The 20,865-nt window shown below is 43.6% G+C and overlaps 1 protein-coding gene across 3 annotated transcripts in view; it reads left to right on the top strand.

The window, feature by feature from the left end:
• Positions 1-5,345: 5,345 nt before the first annotated feature.
• The window catches only part of ABCD2 (ATP binding cassette subfamily D member 2), a 57,015-nt gene continuing 41,495 nt past the window's right edge, over positions 5,346-20,865 (top strand). For all 3 annotated transcript variants that reach the window (XR_010886952.1, XM_067316077.1, XM_013946525.2), the window contains exons 1-4: positions 5,346-6,251; positions 7,587-7,767; positions 12,185-12,306; positions 15,129-15,297. Coding sequence is in view for 2 of the 3 variants with exons in the window: in XM_067316077.1 (XP_067172178.1) it covers positions 5,346-6,251; positions 7,587-7,767; positions 12,185-12,306; positions 15,129-15,297 (1,378 nt within the window). In the remaining variant the exon portion in view is untranslated. The remainder of the gene's footprint in view (positions 6,252-7,586; positions 7,768-12,184; positions 12,307-15,128; positions 15,298-20,865) is intronic.

The following is a 20,865-nucleotide window of genomic DNA, read 5'->3' as shown; positions in this document are numbered from 1 at the left end:
ACTTCCTTAGTACTAGAAACTAGAGGGTACCAAATGTGACACAATTAAAAAAGAAAAAAAAAAAGATTCTGGGCAGATCTAGAAAGCTTACTTCTGTATCAGAAAAAATAATAGAAACTGTAATACAGGCCAGCATGTGAAGAGCCTGCCTGACTTCTGCAAAGGGAAGTGCTGCCTCATTGGGCTTTTGGAATTCTTTGAAAGTGTCCAAAAAGAGTGTAGAAAAGAGCAATTGCTGTAGTCAGGGTGGGTTTAATAAAGGCTGTTGACAAAGCCTCTCATTGAAGGTGTCTGTGGGAGCCAGGGTCAAAACAAACAAAAGGAAGTGGTTCTTCATGTAGGGGATAGTAGATCTGAGGAATTCCTTGCCAAAAGATATTATATGCATAAGAGTTTACATGAGTTCAAGAGAGACCAGACAAGCATTTGGAAAAGAGACCTGTTGTGGAATATCTCATGGAAAAAAATCAAGGTCACAGGAAATTCTTACAGCTGAAAATGACCAGAGGTTGGGAGAGTACGAGGTTGGGGGCTGAGGGGATAGTACCATTTGTAATCACAGTTCTCACTCTTCCGTGGGCATCTGCCTAGAGCTGTTGTTAGAGACAGAATACTGTGCTGGGTGGAGCATTAATCTGAACCAGTTTGGTCATTCTTACTATTTATAAGTCTCTTGGGTAAAATTTAATGAATAGATTGCTGTAGAGGATCTTTTCTGTTGTTATACCAGTGGTGTCCCCCTCAAACAAATTCTTGATGCATGACAAAAGGATGCCAGGAGATCTAGTTTTGGGGTGTATGAGTGGGATAGATTCTTTTTGTGGACTTATTCTTGCCTGCACCTTTGCACAGGGGAACACTGGCTCTGCTGTAGGCAGTGTCAACATCATGATTGCTAATTGATACAAGTTACATGATTTTGCCATTTATATCTGTACTACTACATTTGGCACAGAGCATATTTAACTGTTTACAATACACTTGAGTAAAGGGTTAATTTAGAAATCTTAGCATTTTTTCAGCTGATCTGAGAATAGAAGCCTCACATTTTCAATGATTTAAAGCAAAAAATGAAAAAAAAACAAATATGAGACATCTGTAGGCATAAAATAGATACATATGCTTCCCATAATTCTGTTTTTCTGGAATTGTCCTCAGCTGATTTATCTGTATGCAGTAAGAAATAAATTTGATGATAGAAATATCTTTAAAAAATCCAGATAGGAAAGTTAATGTCTAAGCAGTGAAAGTGCAATTCATTATCTGAGATCATTAGTCAGCACTTCACTGTGATTGGGGCAGCTGACAGTGACCTTCTCTATCCTTGGCCTTTTCCCTCTCCATCTCTATCTGTAAAGGGAAAACAGCTTGTTTACACTTCTTTCTAGAGCTGTATTCTGTTTAAAATCAGGTAGTTCTTGTCTCTCTGAACTGTTTGTGATCAGTAGGCTATCGATTGTACTGTCAGCAAAATTACCTGAATCCCTTACGGAGAGATTCTCAAAATCTGCAAGTCGTGCAGGATTTAAATTTACAACAGCGAGGGGGTATGCCCCTGAAGACAGATCAAGGGAAAGGTGGCTACAGGTGCAATAATGCCTCCATTCACACCACATCCTGTAGTGCCTACGCTCTGGAGGCAGATGACACAGCAGCACCTTCATGTTTCCCCTTTCCTCTCCTCCCTCTTGCTGTCGTAACACATCTGTCTCTAGTTTGGGTACATACTGCCTTATTAGGACCAAAACAACTGGAACCAACTCAGTAGGATCAGGTCAGTTCGCAGTAATGTACTTAACATGTAGTAATACTCCTTGAACAAGCTTCCACATGTGTCACATTAAATTTGAAAACTTTTGCCTGTCTCAGATCTCTATATCCTGAACATATTACAGTGTCTGAATATTCTGCTGAGGTATATGATTACAGCCAATAGCTTTTCTAATACAGTATAGTAAGCAGTCATTTTCTGCCGCTACAAATTTTAAAACAAATATCAGATATCACCCTTTTCTGATGAAAAGATTTAATTTGTGATTGGTTTGCCTTGATGTTGCAAACTAATTCTGCGAGCTTATTTCCCTACTTATGTAAGTGATAACATTAAAGTCAATAGAAACTTTGGAAGTACTTCAGGAGTAAAGTATTTACCCAAGTAAGGGCTTGTATGATCATCATCTGTTGAATTTGGCTCAAATCAAGGCCTACTATTCCCACACTAGTGTGTAAACATACAGCTCAAAATTAAAGGAAAAAATCCAGAAATTCTCAGCACACCATATAACAGTGCACTATATGGTGTATTTTAGAAACCATTTGCAGTTCTATATTAGTACAAAATTGAAAACAATGGGCATTGTGTAGATTCATATTTTAGATATTTCACATATACTTTATCCATTTGTTAATGGCTATGTAGTTTATTCATGAACCATGTGTATTTAAATGCTAAATACCCCAAATAGTGATAATACAAAATGTGTAGTTTATGTCTGTTTTGAATGTACGTTTATTTTTAATTCCATATCTCTTTATGGCACAGCAAATAACACCAGATTGCAAGGACATTCCAGTTTGCTGCAAAGACTCGCGTTGCAGCCATCAGACCCTGTGGCAAGAGCATATAAAATATGTGGTAAGTGGCCTTTCGCTTCAAAGTGTGCAAATTTTAATTTTTCAAAATTTAAATAAAAAGGTACTAAAAAATTTGATCATGTAGTAAGGCTGACTGATATTTGCTAATATATCCTCCATGTTCCAATTCCAATATTTCTGTAGCAGTCACAAAATTGTGCAGAGTGAAGCCTCATTGGTGGGAGCCAATGGGCATAAAATAGAGAGAAGAGGAATCAATGTTGCAATAATTACATTCCAGTTCCTATATGTTCAGATATTCATGGAGCTTAGTCAGCCTGATATTCATTGTTTCCATTTATGCTACAGAGAAAGTGGCTGTATCCAAGCACAAGTAATTTTTATATAGTGATTCTATCACTTCAGTCATCACAGAAGGTCTGTCTGGATAATGAAGGAAATGAATTTATTTTTGTAGTTGAGAGCAAAACTATGGTATGCTTGAATATTGGCCCAAAATAGTGAAAAAATACCACAGAAAATTAAATCATTATAAAAATAGGGTAAGCTCTTCTTACTCTTCCTCCTCAGTTATTGATTCCTACATTCAGAAAGTACAAACAAATTATTTTACTGTGTTTGAAACTAACTGTACCATTAAAAGCAACCATTTGGCATTAAAAAATAAAATACCTGGTTCTCCTCAAGAGAAGAGGAAAATAAAATATCAAACTCCCCTTATTACCACAGATTCAGTTACTCCAACTTATTTGATTGCACTGATCAGTTTTTAAATAAATTAGTAGAAATTGTGGAGAAAACACAGCCCTGAACACTGTACCAAAATTACTGCAACATTGGTAGTTATTTTTTCAGTAATATTAAGCAATTTTATTATGACTAGATGTACTAAAACTGCTGGCCTTCACCCCTAAAGAAATTCTACCAACTAAGGCCATGTTCCACAAAAAGAATAGTTTGTATATAGATTACAGAGTAGGACTGTGGCAAAGCAAAAATCACAAGGCAGCAAGAGCAGAAGGAAGAGTGCAAGTAAAACAGCAGTTTTGGCTTTTCTCTGGGTTTTCAAAGGAAGAAAATACATTGCTTTTACTGATTGAAATACTGTCAGAAGATTTCTGTGCAGTCAGAAGATTTCTGTTTTACTTCAATGTTCCCACAGATCTGCCTGTGCTGTGTATGTCTGTACTTACAGTCATATTACCAAGTCACCAAAAGCTTCAGCCCTCCAGGATCTTGCAAAGTCAAAGGTCAGCAGATATGCAGAACTGAAAGAGATCAGTAAACTTTCCCCTTGGTAAGGAAATGCTAGAGTAATGGAATATTACAAATAACTGTGGTTTGGCAAAACAGCTCTAAGAGAATGCTATGACATATACAAAACCAGAGCAAATGTGAAATCTCTAACTGGAAATCATGATTAAAAAATAACAAACCCTACACAAGGCAATTTCTTAGCCAGTGTATTGCTGTGCCCTGAAAAATCTTTTAATTTTACTGACAAATTAATTGCTTGTGAAACCAGGCCTATTTAGTAACTCAAAGTTAGCCATACTGCTCTGTTTCAGATTTTAACATTTTCCAAGTTTTATTTTATCTGAGTTGTGCAGTAAAAAAAAAAAAAAGCTTTCTGAATGTCATCATTGCACCGTGTCCAAGGGGGGCTGATTTGTAACAGAATGTGACTTAATTTTCCCCTGCATACGCTGAGCCGCAGTGAGGTAAGTGGCCTCACTTTGCATTTCTTGGGAAGGCTGCGAGTGCCTACTGACACATTTTCCAAATCTGCTTTTACTCCCACATTCTCACCACTGCATGCAAGAAAAAAATGAATGCATTATCATATACCAGCAGATGTGGCACATTATTAGTTTATTTTTAAAGTGTGAAAAAAGTTTTTTTTATATATTCCGATCTTCTCTGGGGAACTGTAAATACTATACTCTTACCAAACCGGTGACTTTGAAATAAAGAAGCAGGAACAGGGGGAAACGGAAGACAACCATGACTCAGTGCAATTCCTCCGTGTGAATTTAGTTACATCTTTGCTGTGAACTGCCGTCCCGCTGCCCTGGGAATTTGCCGAATAACGCAGCACCAGCACGGCGCTTGCCTCCCCTTTGACGAGAGGCCGGGAAATCAAAGTATTATTTTTCACAACATGTCCCCCCCGTCCCGTCCCCCCCCCTCCGGGCCGCTCCGGCCTGCGCAAGCCGCCGCCGCGGGTCCGTGGTGCCGCGGCGGCTCCGGGGCGCCGCGGCGGGGGGGCCCCGCCCGGGCAGGCCGCGCCACCGCCCGCCCCCCGGGCGCCGCCGGCGGGGCCGCGGCGGGGGCGGCGCCTGCTCCGGGGCAGGCGGAAGGGAGAGGCGGCGGGGCCTGCGGCGCTGCGGGGCCCAGCTCCGGCACAGCCGCCGCGCTACGGGCGCCCAGCGGCGGGGAGCCGCTCGCCCGGGGCCAGCGCCCCGGGGGCCGCCGCGCGGGGGCCGGTGGCAGTGGCGGTGCGGGGCCGCCCCGCTGCGCGCAGCCAATGGTGGGCGGCGGGGCGGGCCGCGCGGCGCCGGGCCGCGTTGTGCAACGCGCCGCGCTGTGAAGGAAGCGGCCGCCGCGCGGGGCCGCGCTCACTCGCAGCTGCCCCAGCGCGGCGGGCGGCGGGGAGCCGGCGCCCCGGCAGCCCCATGAGGACCTGGCGGCGCCGCCTGCCCTGCCGGGCCTGAGCCGGCGGCGGCGGCGGCGGCGCGGGGCCGCCCAGGATGACCCACATGCTGCGCGCAGCGGCCGGGCGAGCGCGATGGAGCCGGGCGAGCGCCGCGCGGAGGGCCGCGTGCCTGGCGGCCGCGGCGTACGCGCTCAAAGCCCTCTACCCCGTCCTCCGCCAGCGCGTGAGGCGGGCGGGCGGCGCGCAGGGCGCGGAGGGCTGCGCGGCCGCGGGGGGCCGCGGCAGGGCCTCGCCCGCGCTCAACGCGGAGTTCTTCAAGCAGCTGCTGGCGCTGCGCAAGCTCTTCTTCCCGAAGCTGGCGAGCGCCGAGCTGGGCTGGCTCTGCCTCCACTCCGTCGCCCTCATCTCCAGGACCTTCCTCTCCATCTACGTGGCTGCGCTCGATGGGAAGATTGTGAAGACCATCGTGGAGAAGAAGCCCAGGAGCTTTGTCCTCCAGTTAACCAGGTGGCTCATGATTGCGATCCCGGCCACTTTCGTCAACAGCGCCATACGGTACCTGGAGGGCAAGCTGGCCCTCGCCTTCCGCACGCGCCTGGTGGATCACGCCTATGAGACCTATTTTGCCAACCAGACCTACTACAGGGTGATCAACATGGACGGGCGGCTGGCCAACCCCGACCAGTCCCTCACTGAGGACATCATGATGTTCTCGCAGTCCGTGGCGCATCTCTACTCCAACCTCACCAAGCCCATCCTGGACGTTGTGCTCACCTCCTACACCCTCATCCGCACGGCGCGGTCCCGGGGCGCCAGCCCCATCGGGCCCACTGTCCTGGCCGGCCTCGTCGTCTACGCCACGGCCCGCGTGCTCAAAGCCTGCTCGCCCAAGTTTGGCAAGCTGGTGGCCGAGGAGGCGCACAAGAAGGGCTACCTGCGCTTCATGCACTCGCGGATCATTGCCAATGTGGAAGAGATTGCCTTCTACCGTGGGCACAAGGTAAGAGGAGTGAGGTCCCAGGGCGCTCGGGGCCACGCCGGAAGTGACCCCGCTTCCCCCACCGGCCTTCCAGAGCCCTCTGAGTCCCTCTGACATTTAAACCTGTTTACAGCTGGCACTTCCCCTTTCCTAGGAAAATGCAGCCTCACAGGCGGTGTCTGGGGGAGCAGAGCATAGTTCCCTTCTGCTGACAGCGTTCCTGTTTTGCAGCTGTATCCTATGTTTGCTAGAAAGCTAATCTTCCTTATTGTTTTTCCCCACCCAGTGCATTCCGCTTAACTTTCCAGGCTTTTATTTTCGTCCTTGTTTAGTAGCTGCCAGATTCAATGCTGCAGAAATCCTTCTTCTCTAAGGAAAAAGAAAAAAAATCTAAGAGCACCAGAAAGTCTAGGGGAAAACTTTGTGATAGCACAGAGAGCACTACAGCCTTTGACACTGTTTTGCATAGCTAAGCAAAGATGTAGTCAGAGTCTTAAAATAGCCTAAGTACAGTACTTCGGTAGCCACAGTTACGTAAACTGACAGACTGTTTTAAAGCCGCCTTACTATGGAACGCATCATGCTAAAACGTTTTTCAGGTGTGGTTTTGAAAAAATTATTTCACATGAGGTGAAAATGAAAATCGGAGAGCAGCCTGAAATATTACTAACACTTTCATTCCAAACAGCAATTATATAGTGTAAATGGCTTGATTTGGTAGAAGCAACGGTTCCCAGAGCTGTGTTAAGTGCAGCTGAATTAAACAGTTTCTTCTATTCCCCTGTACATTGGCTTGAACTGAATACATTATGTCCTACCGACTTGCAACTATCTTCGACTTGTTAAACCTCTTGGGATAATTCTCTCTTCCTCTAGACAGCTTCCAAAAACAAGCAGTGTTGCATTTCAGGGATCAGCTCTGCAAGTTTAAGTCGGTGGAGATAATTGGTCCCCAAATGCTGTCCAATTTGAGGAGTTTCAGTTGCTGTGAAATTCTACAGCTGCATCTTTGTTAAGAGGTTATAGAATCAATCTTACTTTGATTGTTAGGGTCAGCTCTGGTGACTGCCTTGTATGTTGTTCTTGCGTGTATTAGAGGTCTTAAAAAATTGAAAACCTGCCAATGTGCTCTTAAGGGACAATGATGTAGATAAGAACCAGGTCCACTGACTTCCATAAAGCTGTGCAGTGTCGCTGTGAGAATGCAGCGCTGTGAAAACAGGTACCACACAGCAGGTGTGATTCGGAAGTCGCAGCTCTGGATACCTGATTGTTTCATGCATGTACATGAATATATCCTGTATGACCACGTGCACCTCTGTTGCATTGTGTAAATGTTTTATTTTTTAACTATAGGTAGAAATGAAACAGCTACAAAAAAGCTACAAGGCTTTGGCAGACCAGATGAATCTCATTTTGTCCAAACGTTTATGGTACATCATGATAGAGCAGTTCCTGATGAAATATGTCTGGAGTTGCTGTGGTTTGATTATGGTTGCTGTGCCCATCATCACTGCAACGGGATTTGCAGATGGCGGTAATACCATTTTTATTAATTTCCAAATGCTTTTTTAAAATTGGGTCCTCAAAAGACTAGACTTCACTTGAATGCCTTTCACATTTCTTTATTTTTCACAGACTTTATTACCATATCTTTGTGGAGCACGTCATGTCTTTACCTTTCAAACATAACTAGTCAGCTGAGGAAAGAGCAAAAACTACAATTTTGAACACAAACCTGATAAACGTCATGAATTCGGCACTCCAAGGATACCTGTCTCACATGAGATTATAGTGATAGTTGCAGTCCTTATTCAATAGCTGTTGTTGGAATGACATAATGATTCTTGCAGCTTCTTCTGCTATTTTACTAAATGATATGTATTGCTGACTTTCCTGGAGTGCTCATCTCATTCCATAAATAGTAGTGTAATTATAGTTAATTACTCTGTTATGTGTCAACCTGTTGGAAATGAGCCTTTTCACCTGACTCACTGGGAGAAGGACAGGTGAAGTTCACATTCAGATAGCATCGTTTTTAACATCCTGTCACAGCTTTGCAGGAAGTGAAATGAGACGCAAGTAGTATTGCTATTGCAGATGTTATAAACAAAAAAAGACCACAGAAAGAAAGGTAATTAAGGAGGGGTAATGAAAGACAGGTCAGCAAATTTGCCTCAGCAGGATTCCTTATGCATGATTAGAACCATAGACTATATTACAAATGCAACAGGATTCCTTAAGCATGGATCCTACGCTGTAAGCAGAAAGATCAGTTCTAAGTTTGGGACATTGAACCGAGAATGAGTGGATTGTTTTCAGCACAGGAGTTGGTAATCATGTTCCAAATCAGGGCTGTCCAAGTGGACAAGCTTGATTCAACCTACAGGATGACTTCAGCCAGCCCCCAACATTATTTAGCTTGCTTCCAGTTTTGCCTGCACATGGCTGGGTGTTCAGCTCTCTGAACTAGTGCCCATTGCATGGCTCGGGGGGGGGCACTGTAACAGGATCCTGGTTGGCATCCTGTTAACAGCTTCAAAAATATCAGACAGACCTGTTCTGAATAGAAGAGTTCGTACAAAGCCATTTCACCTCACGCAACTGGTGAAGGTTATCAGCCCACCAGAAAAGTGATTAACCAGTTAAGGTTTTCTAAGGTGGAAATGAGTACAGTCAAGAAAAAGAGTATTTAACTACACATTGTAAATGTCTCCCTGCCCTTGCAGCATGAATAAAAAAATTAAAAAGAATGTCCTTTGCAGGGATCAAGCCACAGTGAAAGTATATGGAACAAATGAGCGATAATTCACTTGTATTCATGCTAAACCAAGTAACATTGTGATACCCAGGCATAGTGTTTTGATAAATACTTTTCAAATGTTTGAGAAAAGACACAATGATAGCTCAAGTTGTAAAGCTGAGGATTATTTGCCACCCACAATGTAAGTGTTAAGGCATGGAGCTTCTTACAGACCCCTGAGACATGTCATAATGGTGGATTACAAACATGTTATTAATGGTGACAAATCAGCACTGTCAAGACCCCTAGAAATACAACAGGTATTCTAAGAATCAAGCAGACTTGAACTTGCCACTGATTTAGCTGGCAAAGCAGCGCTGTACGTCTCAGCAGGTCAGATGCAGTTTATTTCCAATCTGAAGAACAGAAACTGGATTTGTTACTTTAGGGTAAATCATCAGAATCAAAAAAATGCATAAAAGTGGTATCATGACCAGGCCTGAGACCTCAGGTGTAAAGCAATATATTTTGTACACTTCTTCAGATAAAAACAGCTTTGTTTAAAAAAAACAAAACAAAACACCTGCAATAAAAAAAGAATTATTGGAGGTAATGCTTCTATAATGCAGACATTTCTGACTCAAATTTGCTAGTTCTGTTATATATTTCAGGGAAGAAATTATTTGGCAAAGCCAGGATTCCTGTTTGAAGGCATTTCTCAATTTTGTTATAATAAAACATTAGTGTTGCAAATGTCTTGTCTCTGATGGGTTTCTAGAAAGTAACTATGTTTGGAAACAAGACTTTAATTTCTCTAGAGACAATGGACGTGTATCTTTGTTCCTAATACAAGGATGATTATCAATTACTTATATGAAAATGAAAAGAGAAATATTAGGTACTGTATGAAATAGGGACAGTCTGTCTGCCCTGTTACAGTACACCACTTCAAACACAGCAGGCAAACCGTATGAAAAATGTTTGAGACAAAAGGCTCATGAAAAGTAATTTTGGTGAATTAGGCAGATAATGTAAGAAAATTGTTTTGAAATGATGAAACGCTCATAAATTCCATGTAATATTAATTTTCAAGTACCCCTAAAAGTATGCTTAAAGGGACCAATGCAGTGGTTTGCAGAGATATCCAAACTCTTGCTAAATGAGCTAGCCTGGGTGCTGGAAGCAGCGCTAGGTAAATTCATCCAGGAGGAATACTACATTCATGTAGTTAAACTGTGGCCAGTTCCTGAATGATCTAGTTTTGGTAGTTTTACATAGCACTGCCTGGGCTGTAATCCCAACAAGATAAAATAATAAATAAAATTCGGTTCTCTGAGAAGTGTCAAAAACAAATTTCTGTTTAGTTTGCACTAATGAATTAACTGAATTCCCTTTATCACCTGAGTTTACTCTTCTTGGTGTGGAAATGGAAATGACTTTCTAAATAAGTGAGGACTACATAAGCAAGGATTTTGTAATCTCTCCCGTCTTTGCAAGAGGTTTCCTGTCTTTTTTAAAAAGTGTATGCCTCTCAGTGTGTTCCAGGTGGCTAGATTGCAGTCCATGAGTTGACAGTGTACTGATGCTGTATAATTTAATCTAGAAAATGTGAATGTTTCCCAACTAATTAAAAAAAGCTGTAAAAGACATCTGAGGCCAGAAAGATGTAGATATCTATATCTATATATATGGTGCAGATGAGCAAATTTACCATATATGAGGAGTTTACAAAGTCCCCCCCCCCCCCCCCAAAAAAAAAAATCCATAGTGTATTTCAGTGATTTAGATGTTATTATGTAAGGACACCTTTTTGAAGATGTGAATGAAAACAAAATATTAGTTAGATTTAAATATCTTAAAAAGAAAATAAAGACAGAAAGATAAATCTGGCTTTGGTACTGCATGTAGATTTCTGGACACCGCAGAATCTGATCATGTCATGGAGGTGAGACAGCTACTTACCAGTACAAAAATAGTTTGCATTGCCTAACTTAGCCCATAAAATTACAGTCACATTACACCTGCAGGTAATTCCTCACAGATTTTCTTGACCATAACCACTGTGCAAACATCACAGAAAATATTATTAACATTTGGTAATACAGGAGTTGCCGCACTGGATCCACCTATTAGTCCCCCTAGTCTGATACCTAGCAGCAGCCAAACTTAAAAAACAAAACAAAAAAAACCCCAGAGACCCACTCTGTGGCATACTAAAGTAAAATATATATATAAAATTATGTGAGGCAGAAAGCTCCTCAGACCTTTCCTTCTAAATCTTACATGTTGAAACTTCTTTAAGTGTGGTTTACCACACACTGTTGTCTTAGTTTGTGTAGGTGCAAATGTTAACAGTAAAACAATATATGGTCTTAAAATATTCAGCCACTTTTTTAATCTTGATTCCTTGAAAAAGCAAGCTTTGCAATTTGCAAATTTTGCAGCAAGCTGCATAAAAGTTTCTGTAGGTCAGGTGGTAGCAAGATATATGTAGATATGTTAAATATAAGTGTATTTATTCTCACATATTTTCTACAATTTATGCTGCTGTTTTCTCTTTGCCAGTTGCTACTGATATATTCTTATGATACAGCTCTTTCTTTTGGAGCAAGGGTTTTCTTGCTGACAGGATTCAGTGTCATAAACAAAGGATTTTGACTTCGTTCTTGGGTCAGATCAACAGGCAAACCTGTGAGAAAGAAGGATCCTATTTAAAAACACAACTATGATACTGAAAGAACATACTGCTTTCTTAAAAAAATATTATCATGTTGGCAGATTTGTATCAATATGAATATTTCCTTTCATATGAAATGAGTAATAATGTAAGGCTAAAATTAATTAATAACAAATCTAGTAAAAATGCTATTAAAATCTTTTTCAGATCATTGCTTAGGTTTCACTTTGCAATGGTAAAATTTAGGTTGAAATAATAGTATATTAGAAGAAAATTATCTAGGTAGACAAACAGTAGAAAAGAACAGGATGTTTTGCTTAACAAAATTAATTCCATATACTCCCACTTGGTCTTTGTTACCAAAGTACATATGCTAATTGCATTCACAAATTCTTTTTGGAAGGTTGTCTTCACAGAGCTAAACTTTTCTTAATTTAAAACCTCTTCTATAATGGCTCTCATTTTAACCATGATTTAATTTGTAGAGAGAATTTTCAGAAGAATATTTTAACAAAAAACTTTTTTTACTTTTAGAGTTAGAAGATGGCCAGAAACAGGCAATGGTTAGTGAACGAACAGAAGCTTTTACTACATCACGAAACCTGCTGATTTCTGGAGCAGATGCTATTGAAAGAATTATGTCGTCGTACAAAGAGGTATTGTACACTAGTCATACATGAAACAGAAGAGGGAGAAATAAAAGCAAAATGGAATTAACATTAAATGTTAAAAAAAAAAAGCCTTTTTTTTTAAGTCAAATTCTATTGCGCTTAAATCCATGGAGATCTTTGAGTTGATAGTCTTGTCTTTAGAGTTAAGTCCACAAAGAGTCTGAAGTGCACAACTGCCAGTATGGTCCAACATATAGGTGTCATCTTAATATCTGTGTTCAAGTGCCACCAGAGAGCACTAGAAATTCCTGGAATGTGAGTGCTAAAAGTTCAAATTCCTCCTCTGTGTGGAGCAAGGACCTCAGTTCATGTTGACTTGAATTCTTATTTTCTGGCCATCTAAACTGTGCAGTTTATTCTCAGTACCTTCTGATCCTGTTAAATTGTAAGTAATTTTGCAAAGTAGAAAACTTTAACAGGAAAAATGCATTTTAGAACACCAGATGGCCTAGAGATACAGGATGTTCATCTGGAAGGTTGGAGATGTTGTTTCAGGTTGTTACCTGAGTTCAGGTAAAGTTGGGCTTTTAGCCATGGTCTCTCCTGGGTATTTGCTATTTGGCAAAAGCAAAATGAGACAGCACCATTAGTCTCTGTTATTCTCCTCAACATTTCCTGCCTAATGTGGTTCTGCATTTGTTTGATTGAATTTTGCTAATTCCTTTCGCAGTGCAGCGTGAGGAGGGCCTAGGCAGCTAATCGAAGACTGTGGAATCCATTACTTGGAATCCGGCCGTACTAGCTACAGCTTTTTAAATTGGAGGAGGAGAGGTAGTTCAGAGCCTTCAAATATATACTCTGACAAAGCCAGAATCTGTATTTTCTCCACAAGGAATACTTCTAATGGACAGTGATTTTGACCTGTGCTACTTCAGCTATTTTGCTGCTTGGCCTCTGCTCTAAAGAGACTGCCAGATAACCAACAGTACACTGTTGTTACTTCTGTTTTATTTAAAATATTTAAGTCATTTATATAATGTACGTGGAGACTTACAAACATGGCAGTTTTATTGTTTGGAAGCAAAAACATCCAATCAGTAGTAGCAACAAATGAACAACCTCATCTGATTTATGACATGGTGAGATTTTAATCCAGACAGCATGAGATCAAAGACCAGTTCTTTGAATTTCCATCTTAATTTTACATTTATACTTCTGTTGAAGAAATACAGAGATGCTTTAACCAGATGTTCATTCCCATTTCATGATTCAGATTCCAAAGAATGGCAGTATGCCTCAGTCCACTTCAAGTGGTAGTTAAGTACCAGTTCTTAGCCATTTGATCAGTCAAACCAGCCCCGCTCTGGTAAATGTAACTCATCTTGCAGATGAGGTGGGCCCAGCTTTTATTTGCAGGTCAACAGTTTAAATGCTAGTATTTAATGTTCTGACAAAATGGATTTGTAGGGTTGTGGTCTGGAAATTTGCTCCAGTTATCTTTCATATGGGGTGCAGTTGGTACAGGTTCACCTCCCACAGATGCCCCTGCTGGCACTGTATGGAGTGCTGAGTCCCGGCACAAGCTCCTGCTGAGTTTGCTAGAAAAACTCCAGTGTGGAGCATGATGTTACAGCTCCTATATGCTATCTACTGACTCAAATGCTGTTAACCTGATACTTTTCACAGATGTTAATGCAATTACTGATAAAGCAAGACAATGTATGCCTTACAGAATTGAAACATTTGTTGATTACACTTTTTTAAACTGAGTTCTCCTAGGCATTGTGTGCTTGCAAACCTCCAGTGGAGTGATGGCCCCATGACTGTGACCAATACTTCCTACTTAATCTTCCACAAATAATGAAATTTGCATAGAATTGTACCTCTTTATGTGGGAGTTATGTATGCCCATAACAGATGAACTGTATCATGGGGTGTACTCTATTTACAGCAAGCTAATTATTTTATAATCCTGCGCTCATTTTCTTGCTCTTCTTGTCTTGCTCTCTGCATTTAGTATAAAAATTCGTCTTTTCAGAACCATCTGATAATATGTTTATAATAAGATGCCCAGGTTTAATTCCTTGCTGCCAGCAGATGGAGGCAGTTCTTTGAGAGCTTTTGTTGATGTCACTGCCTATGAATAGGAACTTATCAGGTCCCAGAGGTCTGGATTTCTGTGTTCACCAGGTGGCAACTGTTATAAAAGGCTGAGAAAAGGCGAAAGCCTTTTAAGAGACCTCAGCAGCTTAAAAATTCCCAGTTCTCATCTGAGGTCTCAGATTTAGCTCCAGTAATCTGGCATGCGGTTGACTGCCAATTAATTTCTGTACCATATTCTAGGTTAGGATATGCCCTCATGCTACCTGTTCTACACATAAAAAGCACACCTTTCCCATAGAATGTTTAGGCAGTACAGGGAAGTGAAAATAAATAATTATGGGCAACAGTTTTTATCTCTTCTATTGACCTTTATTTTGCTGGAGAACACAGAGATTTTGTTTTTCTCTTGTATGATAGGCTCTCTATTTTGGAATATTCTGATAGCCGTTCTCTGCAGGTTGAAGATTCAACAGCTCCATGGAAATCAGCAGTCCCTGCAACCTCCTTATTTACTAGAGCTACAGTAATTTACTTTGTCTGAAATCTGTGCCTCTCAAACTGTTTCCATCTGCTGATTAGTAGGAAATAATAGGGGATGGCAGAGAATCTCAAAGAATGAAAGATGCATCCTTGATTCTTCCAGAATAACATTTGAGAAGGATTGACTCAAAATAGCTGGGAATGTTTTTCATGTATTTTTGGCCAAGTATTTCATTTACAGATTTATAAAGTTTGACTGAAATGGGGCATTTGTTATTTCTCAGGTTACTGAGCTAGCAGGCTACACAGCCCGTGTCTACAACATGTTTTCAGTCTTTGATGAAGTAAAAAGAGGCATTTACAAAAGAGCTGCTGTTATTCAAGAGTCCAAAAGCAACAGCAAGAATGAAGATAAAGCAGAATTACACATTGATGGGCCCTTAGAAATCAAGGGTAATTATTTCACATTTTTATATATTTCTCTGTGTGGGGGCCTCGCTGGTGCAGTGGGACAGTGAACAAAGCTTTTGTTTCTACAACACATCCAGCCTCTTGCTTTTGATTTCCCGGAGACCATGTTGCCTCCCATTTTATATTCCTCACATGCTATTTTGTAACTACGGGCTTTTGCCATGCACTTCTAATATATTTTTACGGTTGCTCAAATGTTTTTTGTGAAAACTTTCAATGTAAAAGGCATTTCAATTATGCTATTATTGTTGGTAGTGTTGTTATTGTTGTTATTATTATGGGGCAGTGCCTGCCTTCTCCTGAGGCTTTAAATTTTTTTCAGAAAACTGAGATGTTAACATTTTCATCTGGAAATACACTATTTTATTTGGGATAGGAGGAAAAGAGAGCAAGGGAGCTGTTTGGTAATTTTTGACAAGAGTAATAATTTGTTTTCAGCTGTTAAAAATCAGCCTGTGCTCTTTTTTTCATCATTTAGTGGAAATTTTCAAGTGAAAATGTGCTGACAACCCTACCCATCTCCCCATCTTCCAGATGATCTGATCTGTGACTGTACCAACTGTGGGGTGGTTGGTTTCCTCCATCCTTCTCATCCTTTCAGGGGCTATCCATCAGTACACTGCTTATTCCTCCCTTCCCTATCCTGTATCTTCCTGGTGCCGGTATCTTTCTGTCTCCACCCTCCCCATAGCATATTCTGTGCCCATCTATTTCTTATTGTGCTCCCTTATGTACAATCTCTCTCTGCCTCTTGCATCCATCTTCTCTCTGAGCTACTTCATACAGCATTTGCAATGGGCTTTTCACAGTTTTCCCAATAGATTCTTCTACTTCCTCCCTCGCCTTTGTTGTTGAAAAGCCTCATTCCCTCCCTCTGGCCTCTGAAAACTTAAATCTAGTTAGAGATGAAGACCCCAAAGTGCTCTTTGTGAAATAATTTCTTTCGACAAATTTCAACAGTGTTGCCCTTCAGCACAGATTTCTCAAACTCTCTGACAAGCTTCTGCAAAACAAACAGCTGGGTGCAGTGTAGTGGCTGGCTGTGGAAGCAGCTGATTTCTTGATCTTGTAGATCTTGGTAATGTTTGACCACCATTAAAATAAATGATACTTTGTAAGCGTTACATTTTGTGATGTCCCAGAAAAAAAAGATTCTGTAGTTCATAGAACAATAAAATAATGCTGGGGCCTTTTGTGTATAACTATGTATTTTAAAAACAAGTATAGTTTAAAAACAAATACAGATATAAAAGAATGTTGTTTGTGTTCCCTTTTGGTCTAGTGTACTAATACCCTGCTCTTTTTTTCTCTCTATCCTTTTCCTAAGATTTGATTCCACTACAGTTGCAAACTTCATCCAACCTAAATTCCTCCTAAGTCGCTGTGACTAGCGTTTCTTGCTGACTGGTTATGGGCTTTCAGAGGCATCTAGCCAATAGGAAACAGTATGTACAAGGATTTAAGGAGAATTTAGGCCAGATGAATCTAGGCCACAGGCTCCATGCTTTTTATGACGAGTTCCATTATAATACTGTTTTTCCTCCTTTCTTTCACTCTTGATACTTCAGAAATCCTTTCAGAGTGGATTTACATGTGAATGAAAGTACAGATGCTCACATGCATGTACGGATCTCTATTGTTAAAAAAGAAAAATCTTAGTATTGGTCTTCCCAAAAGGGCGCAGCGAACAGAGGCAGCAGTTTGCGCAGCAGTGGCTGGGCTCTGACTAGAACTTGAGGATCTTGTTGGAAGTTGTGGGCTTTCTGAGGACCCCTGAGGACCTAGAAGGTGATCGCTGTGAACAGGAAAGGGGAAGCTAGGCAAGGACAACTGCAGGAGGCCTTGACTTCTCCTGGGAAAAGCTCCTGGGAAAAGCTCTAGCTAGGAGTGGCTGCTGCTAACGAGCTCTCTGGGTTGCCCCTGGCCAGAGGGGGTTGGGGCCTTTGATCCCAGTGGCCCTTGATTGGGCGGTCAAGCACCCTGTGAGTCAGTGCTAGGGAGAGGCCTATATAAGAGCCAGGCCTAGAGCGCAGCTCCCAGAGTGCAGCTAACAGAGGCAGTGAACAGACGCAGCAGTTTGTGCAGAAGGGCGCGCGAAGGGACCTTCGTTTCTGTTCCCTGTGGTGTAGGTTTCCTCAAGTATGGTTGTGACACGCCGCAGAGCGCGTTCCCCAGCGGCTGTTGGAGTTGCTGTGTCAGAGGCTTGGACCCAGACCGACCCTCTGACAGCAGATGCGGCTCTACAGGTCTCAGGCTGCAGGGAGCGCTTGGGGCCTCTCTGGGAGGCCTGGGCTGGCAGCCAGCTCTCCTGCAGGAGGTGTGCTGCTGTTGACGAGCTGTGTCGCCAGGTAAGGGAGTTACGGGAGGAGGTCAGTAGGCTGCGCAGCATACGAGAAGATGAGCAAGAGATAGACGGGGTATTCTCGGAGACTGTGCAGCTCCAGGAGTCCCAACCCCCCGCAGCAGTGGAGTTGCCAGAGGGCTCTGTGCCGTGTGAAACGGTACATCATAACACCGTAGAAGAAGGCTGGAAACTGGTCACTGCTCGTGGGAGGAGAAAGGCTCCTACTCCTCCTGAAGACCTGAAGCTGAAGAACAGGTTTAGTGCCCTCCAGGATGAGGAGGAGATGGGCATGGCTGCCAGGGAAGTACCTGGGACAACAGACCCTGTGCCCTGCCGGAACACCCGGAAAAAGCGGCGGGTGATTGTTGTGGGGAACTCCCTGCTACAGGGGACAGAGGCATCTATCTGCCGACCTGACCTCTTGTCTAGAGAGGTTTGTGGCCTGCCGGGGGCTCGTGTGAGAGATGTCATGCAAAGACTGCCAAGACTTGTCCACGCTTCGGACTATTACCCACTGCTGCTCTTTCATGTGGGCGCCAATGACACCAAGGGCAAACTGGAGACCATCAAGCAGGACTTCAGAGCTCTGGGGATGGTGGTCAAGGGTCTGGAAGCCCAGGTCATCTTCTCCTCAATCCTGCCAGTGAGGGGGATGGATGAGAGGAGGAGGAGACGGACTTTCCAGGTTAACGACTGGCTGCGCCGCTGGTGTTGGCAACAGGGTTTTGGTTTCTACGACCATGGGACCCTGTTTGAAGATCGACAACTGCTGGGGAGAGATGGGATCCACCTCACGAGGCAGGGCACGCGGGTCTTTGCCAACAGGTTGGCCAACCTGGTAAGGAGGGCTTTAAACTAGGTAAGATGGGGGAAGGGGAGAGTTATAGTGACAGGGTAGTTGGCAAAAGACTGCTCAAGTCAGGATGCCTCCAGCAGGTGAATGCAGCCAGGGAAGTGCGCATGGGATGTGGCTATGGAGGACCCTCTTTTACCCCTCCTGGGAAACCTGCATGCTCGATCACCTCCCTGAAATGCCTGTACACCAATGCACGCAGCTTGGGGAACAAACAGGAAGAACTAGAGATCTGTGTGCAGTCGCAGGGCCATGATCTCATTGCCATTACAGAGACATGGTGGGATAGCTCGCATGACTGGAGTGCCGTCATGGATGGCTACGTGCTTTTTAGGAAAGACAGGCCAGGAAAGCGAGGTGGTGGAGTTGCTCTTTATGTGAGAGAGCAACTGGAATGTATTGAGCTGTGCCTAGGGGTGGATGAAGAACGAGTCGAGAGCTTATGGGTAAGGATCAAAGGGCAGGCTAACAGAGGTGACACTGTTGTGGGTGTTTACTACAGGCCACCTGATCAGGATGAGGAAGTCGATGAGGCCTTCTACAGACAGCTGGAAGTAGCCTCACGATCCCAGGCCCTGGTTCTCATGGGGGACTTCAACCACCCTGATATCTGCTGGAAAGACAACACAGCTAGGCACAAACAGTCCTGGAGGTTCCTGCAGAGCATTGGTGACAACTTCTTGACACAGGTGGTGGAGGAGCCAACAAGGAGAGGTGTGCTGCTGGACCTTGTACTAACAAAGAAGGACTGGTGGAAGATGTGAAGGTTGGGGGCTGCCTTGGCTGCAGTGACCATGAGATGGTGGAGTTCAGGATCCTGCAAGGAGGCAGCAGGGCACCAAGTAGGATCGCAACCCTGGACTTCAGGAGAGCAAACTTTGGCCTCTTCAGGGACCTCCTTGGAGGAATCCCATGGGTGAGGGCCCTAGAAGGAAGGAGTGTTCAAGAGAGCTGGTTAATATTCAAACATCGCTTCCTCCAGGCTCAAGAGCAGTGCATCCCTATGAGTAGGAAGTCAAGCAAAGGAGGCAGGAGACCTGCATGGATGAGCAAGGAGCTCCTGGCAAAACTCAAGTAGAAGAAAGAAGTATACAGAAAGTGGAAAGGGGGACAGGCCACTTGGGAGGAATATAGGAATGTTGTCAGAGTATGCAGGGATGCAACGAGGAAGGCTAAGGCCCGTTTGGAATTAAATCTGGCAAGGCATGTCAAGGACAGCAAGAAGGGCTTCTTCAAATACATCAGCAGCAAGGGGAAGACTAGGGAAAATGTGGGCCCACTGCAGAATGGGGTGGGTGCCCTGGTGACGAAGGATGCAGAGAAGGCAGAGTTACTGAATGCCGCCTTTGCTTCAGTCTTTACTGCTCAGGCCAGCCCTCAGGAACCCCAGATCCTGGAGGCAAGAGAGAAAGTCTGGAGAGAGGAAGACTTTCCCTTGGTGGAGGAGGAGTGGATTAGAGATCATTTAAGCAAACTTGACACCCACAAATCCATGGGCCCTGATGGGATGCACCCATGAGTGCTGAGGGAGCTGGCGGACATTATTGCTAAGCCACTCTCCATCATCTTTGAAAGGTCATGGAGGACAGGAGAGGTGCCCGAGGACTGGAAGAAAGCCAATGTCACCCCAGTCTTCAAAAAGGGCAAGAAGGAGGACCCAGGGAACTACAGGCCAGTCAGCCTCACCTGCATCCCTGGAAAGGTGATGGAGCAGCTCATCCTGGAAGCCATCTCCACGCATGTGGAGGAAAAGAAGGTGATCAGGAGTAGTCAGCATGGCTTCACCAAGGGGAAATCATGCCTAACCAATCTGATAGCCTTCTCTGATGGAATGACTGGCTGGGTAGATGAGGGGAGAGCAGTGGATGTTGTCTACCTAGACTTCAGCAAGGCTTTTGACGCTGTCTCCCATAGCATCCTCATAGACAAGCTCAGGAAGTGTGGGTTAGATGAGTGGACAGTGAGGTGGATTGAGAACTGTCTGAATGGCAGAGCTCAGAGAGTTGTGATCAGTGGCACAGAGTCTAGTTGGAGGCCTGTAGCTAGCGGTGTCCCCCAGGGGTCAGTACTGGGTCCAGTCTTGTTCAACTTCTTCATCAATGACCTGGATGAAGGCACAGAGTGCACCCTCAGCAAGTTTGCTGATGATACAAAACTGGGAGGAGTGGCTGATCCACCAGAGGGCTGTGCTGCCATTCAGAGAGACCTGGACAGGCTGGAGAGGTGGGCAGAGAGGAACCTCATGAAGTTCAACAAAGGCAAGTGCAGGGTCCTGCACCTGGGGAGGAATAACCCCATGCACCAGTACAGGTTGGGGGTTGACCTGCTGGAAAGCAGCTCTGCTGAGAAGGAC

Source organism: Apteryx mantelli, chromosome 1 (assembly GCF_036417845.1).
Source record: "Apteryx mantelli isolate bAptMan1 chromosome 1, bAptMan1.hap1, whole genome shotgun sequence".
NCBI lineage: Eukaryota > Metazoa > Chordata > Aves > Apterygiformes > Apterygidae > Apteryx > Apteryx mantelli.
This window is presented reverse-complemented; position numbering and strand designations above follow the sequence as displayed.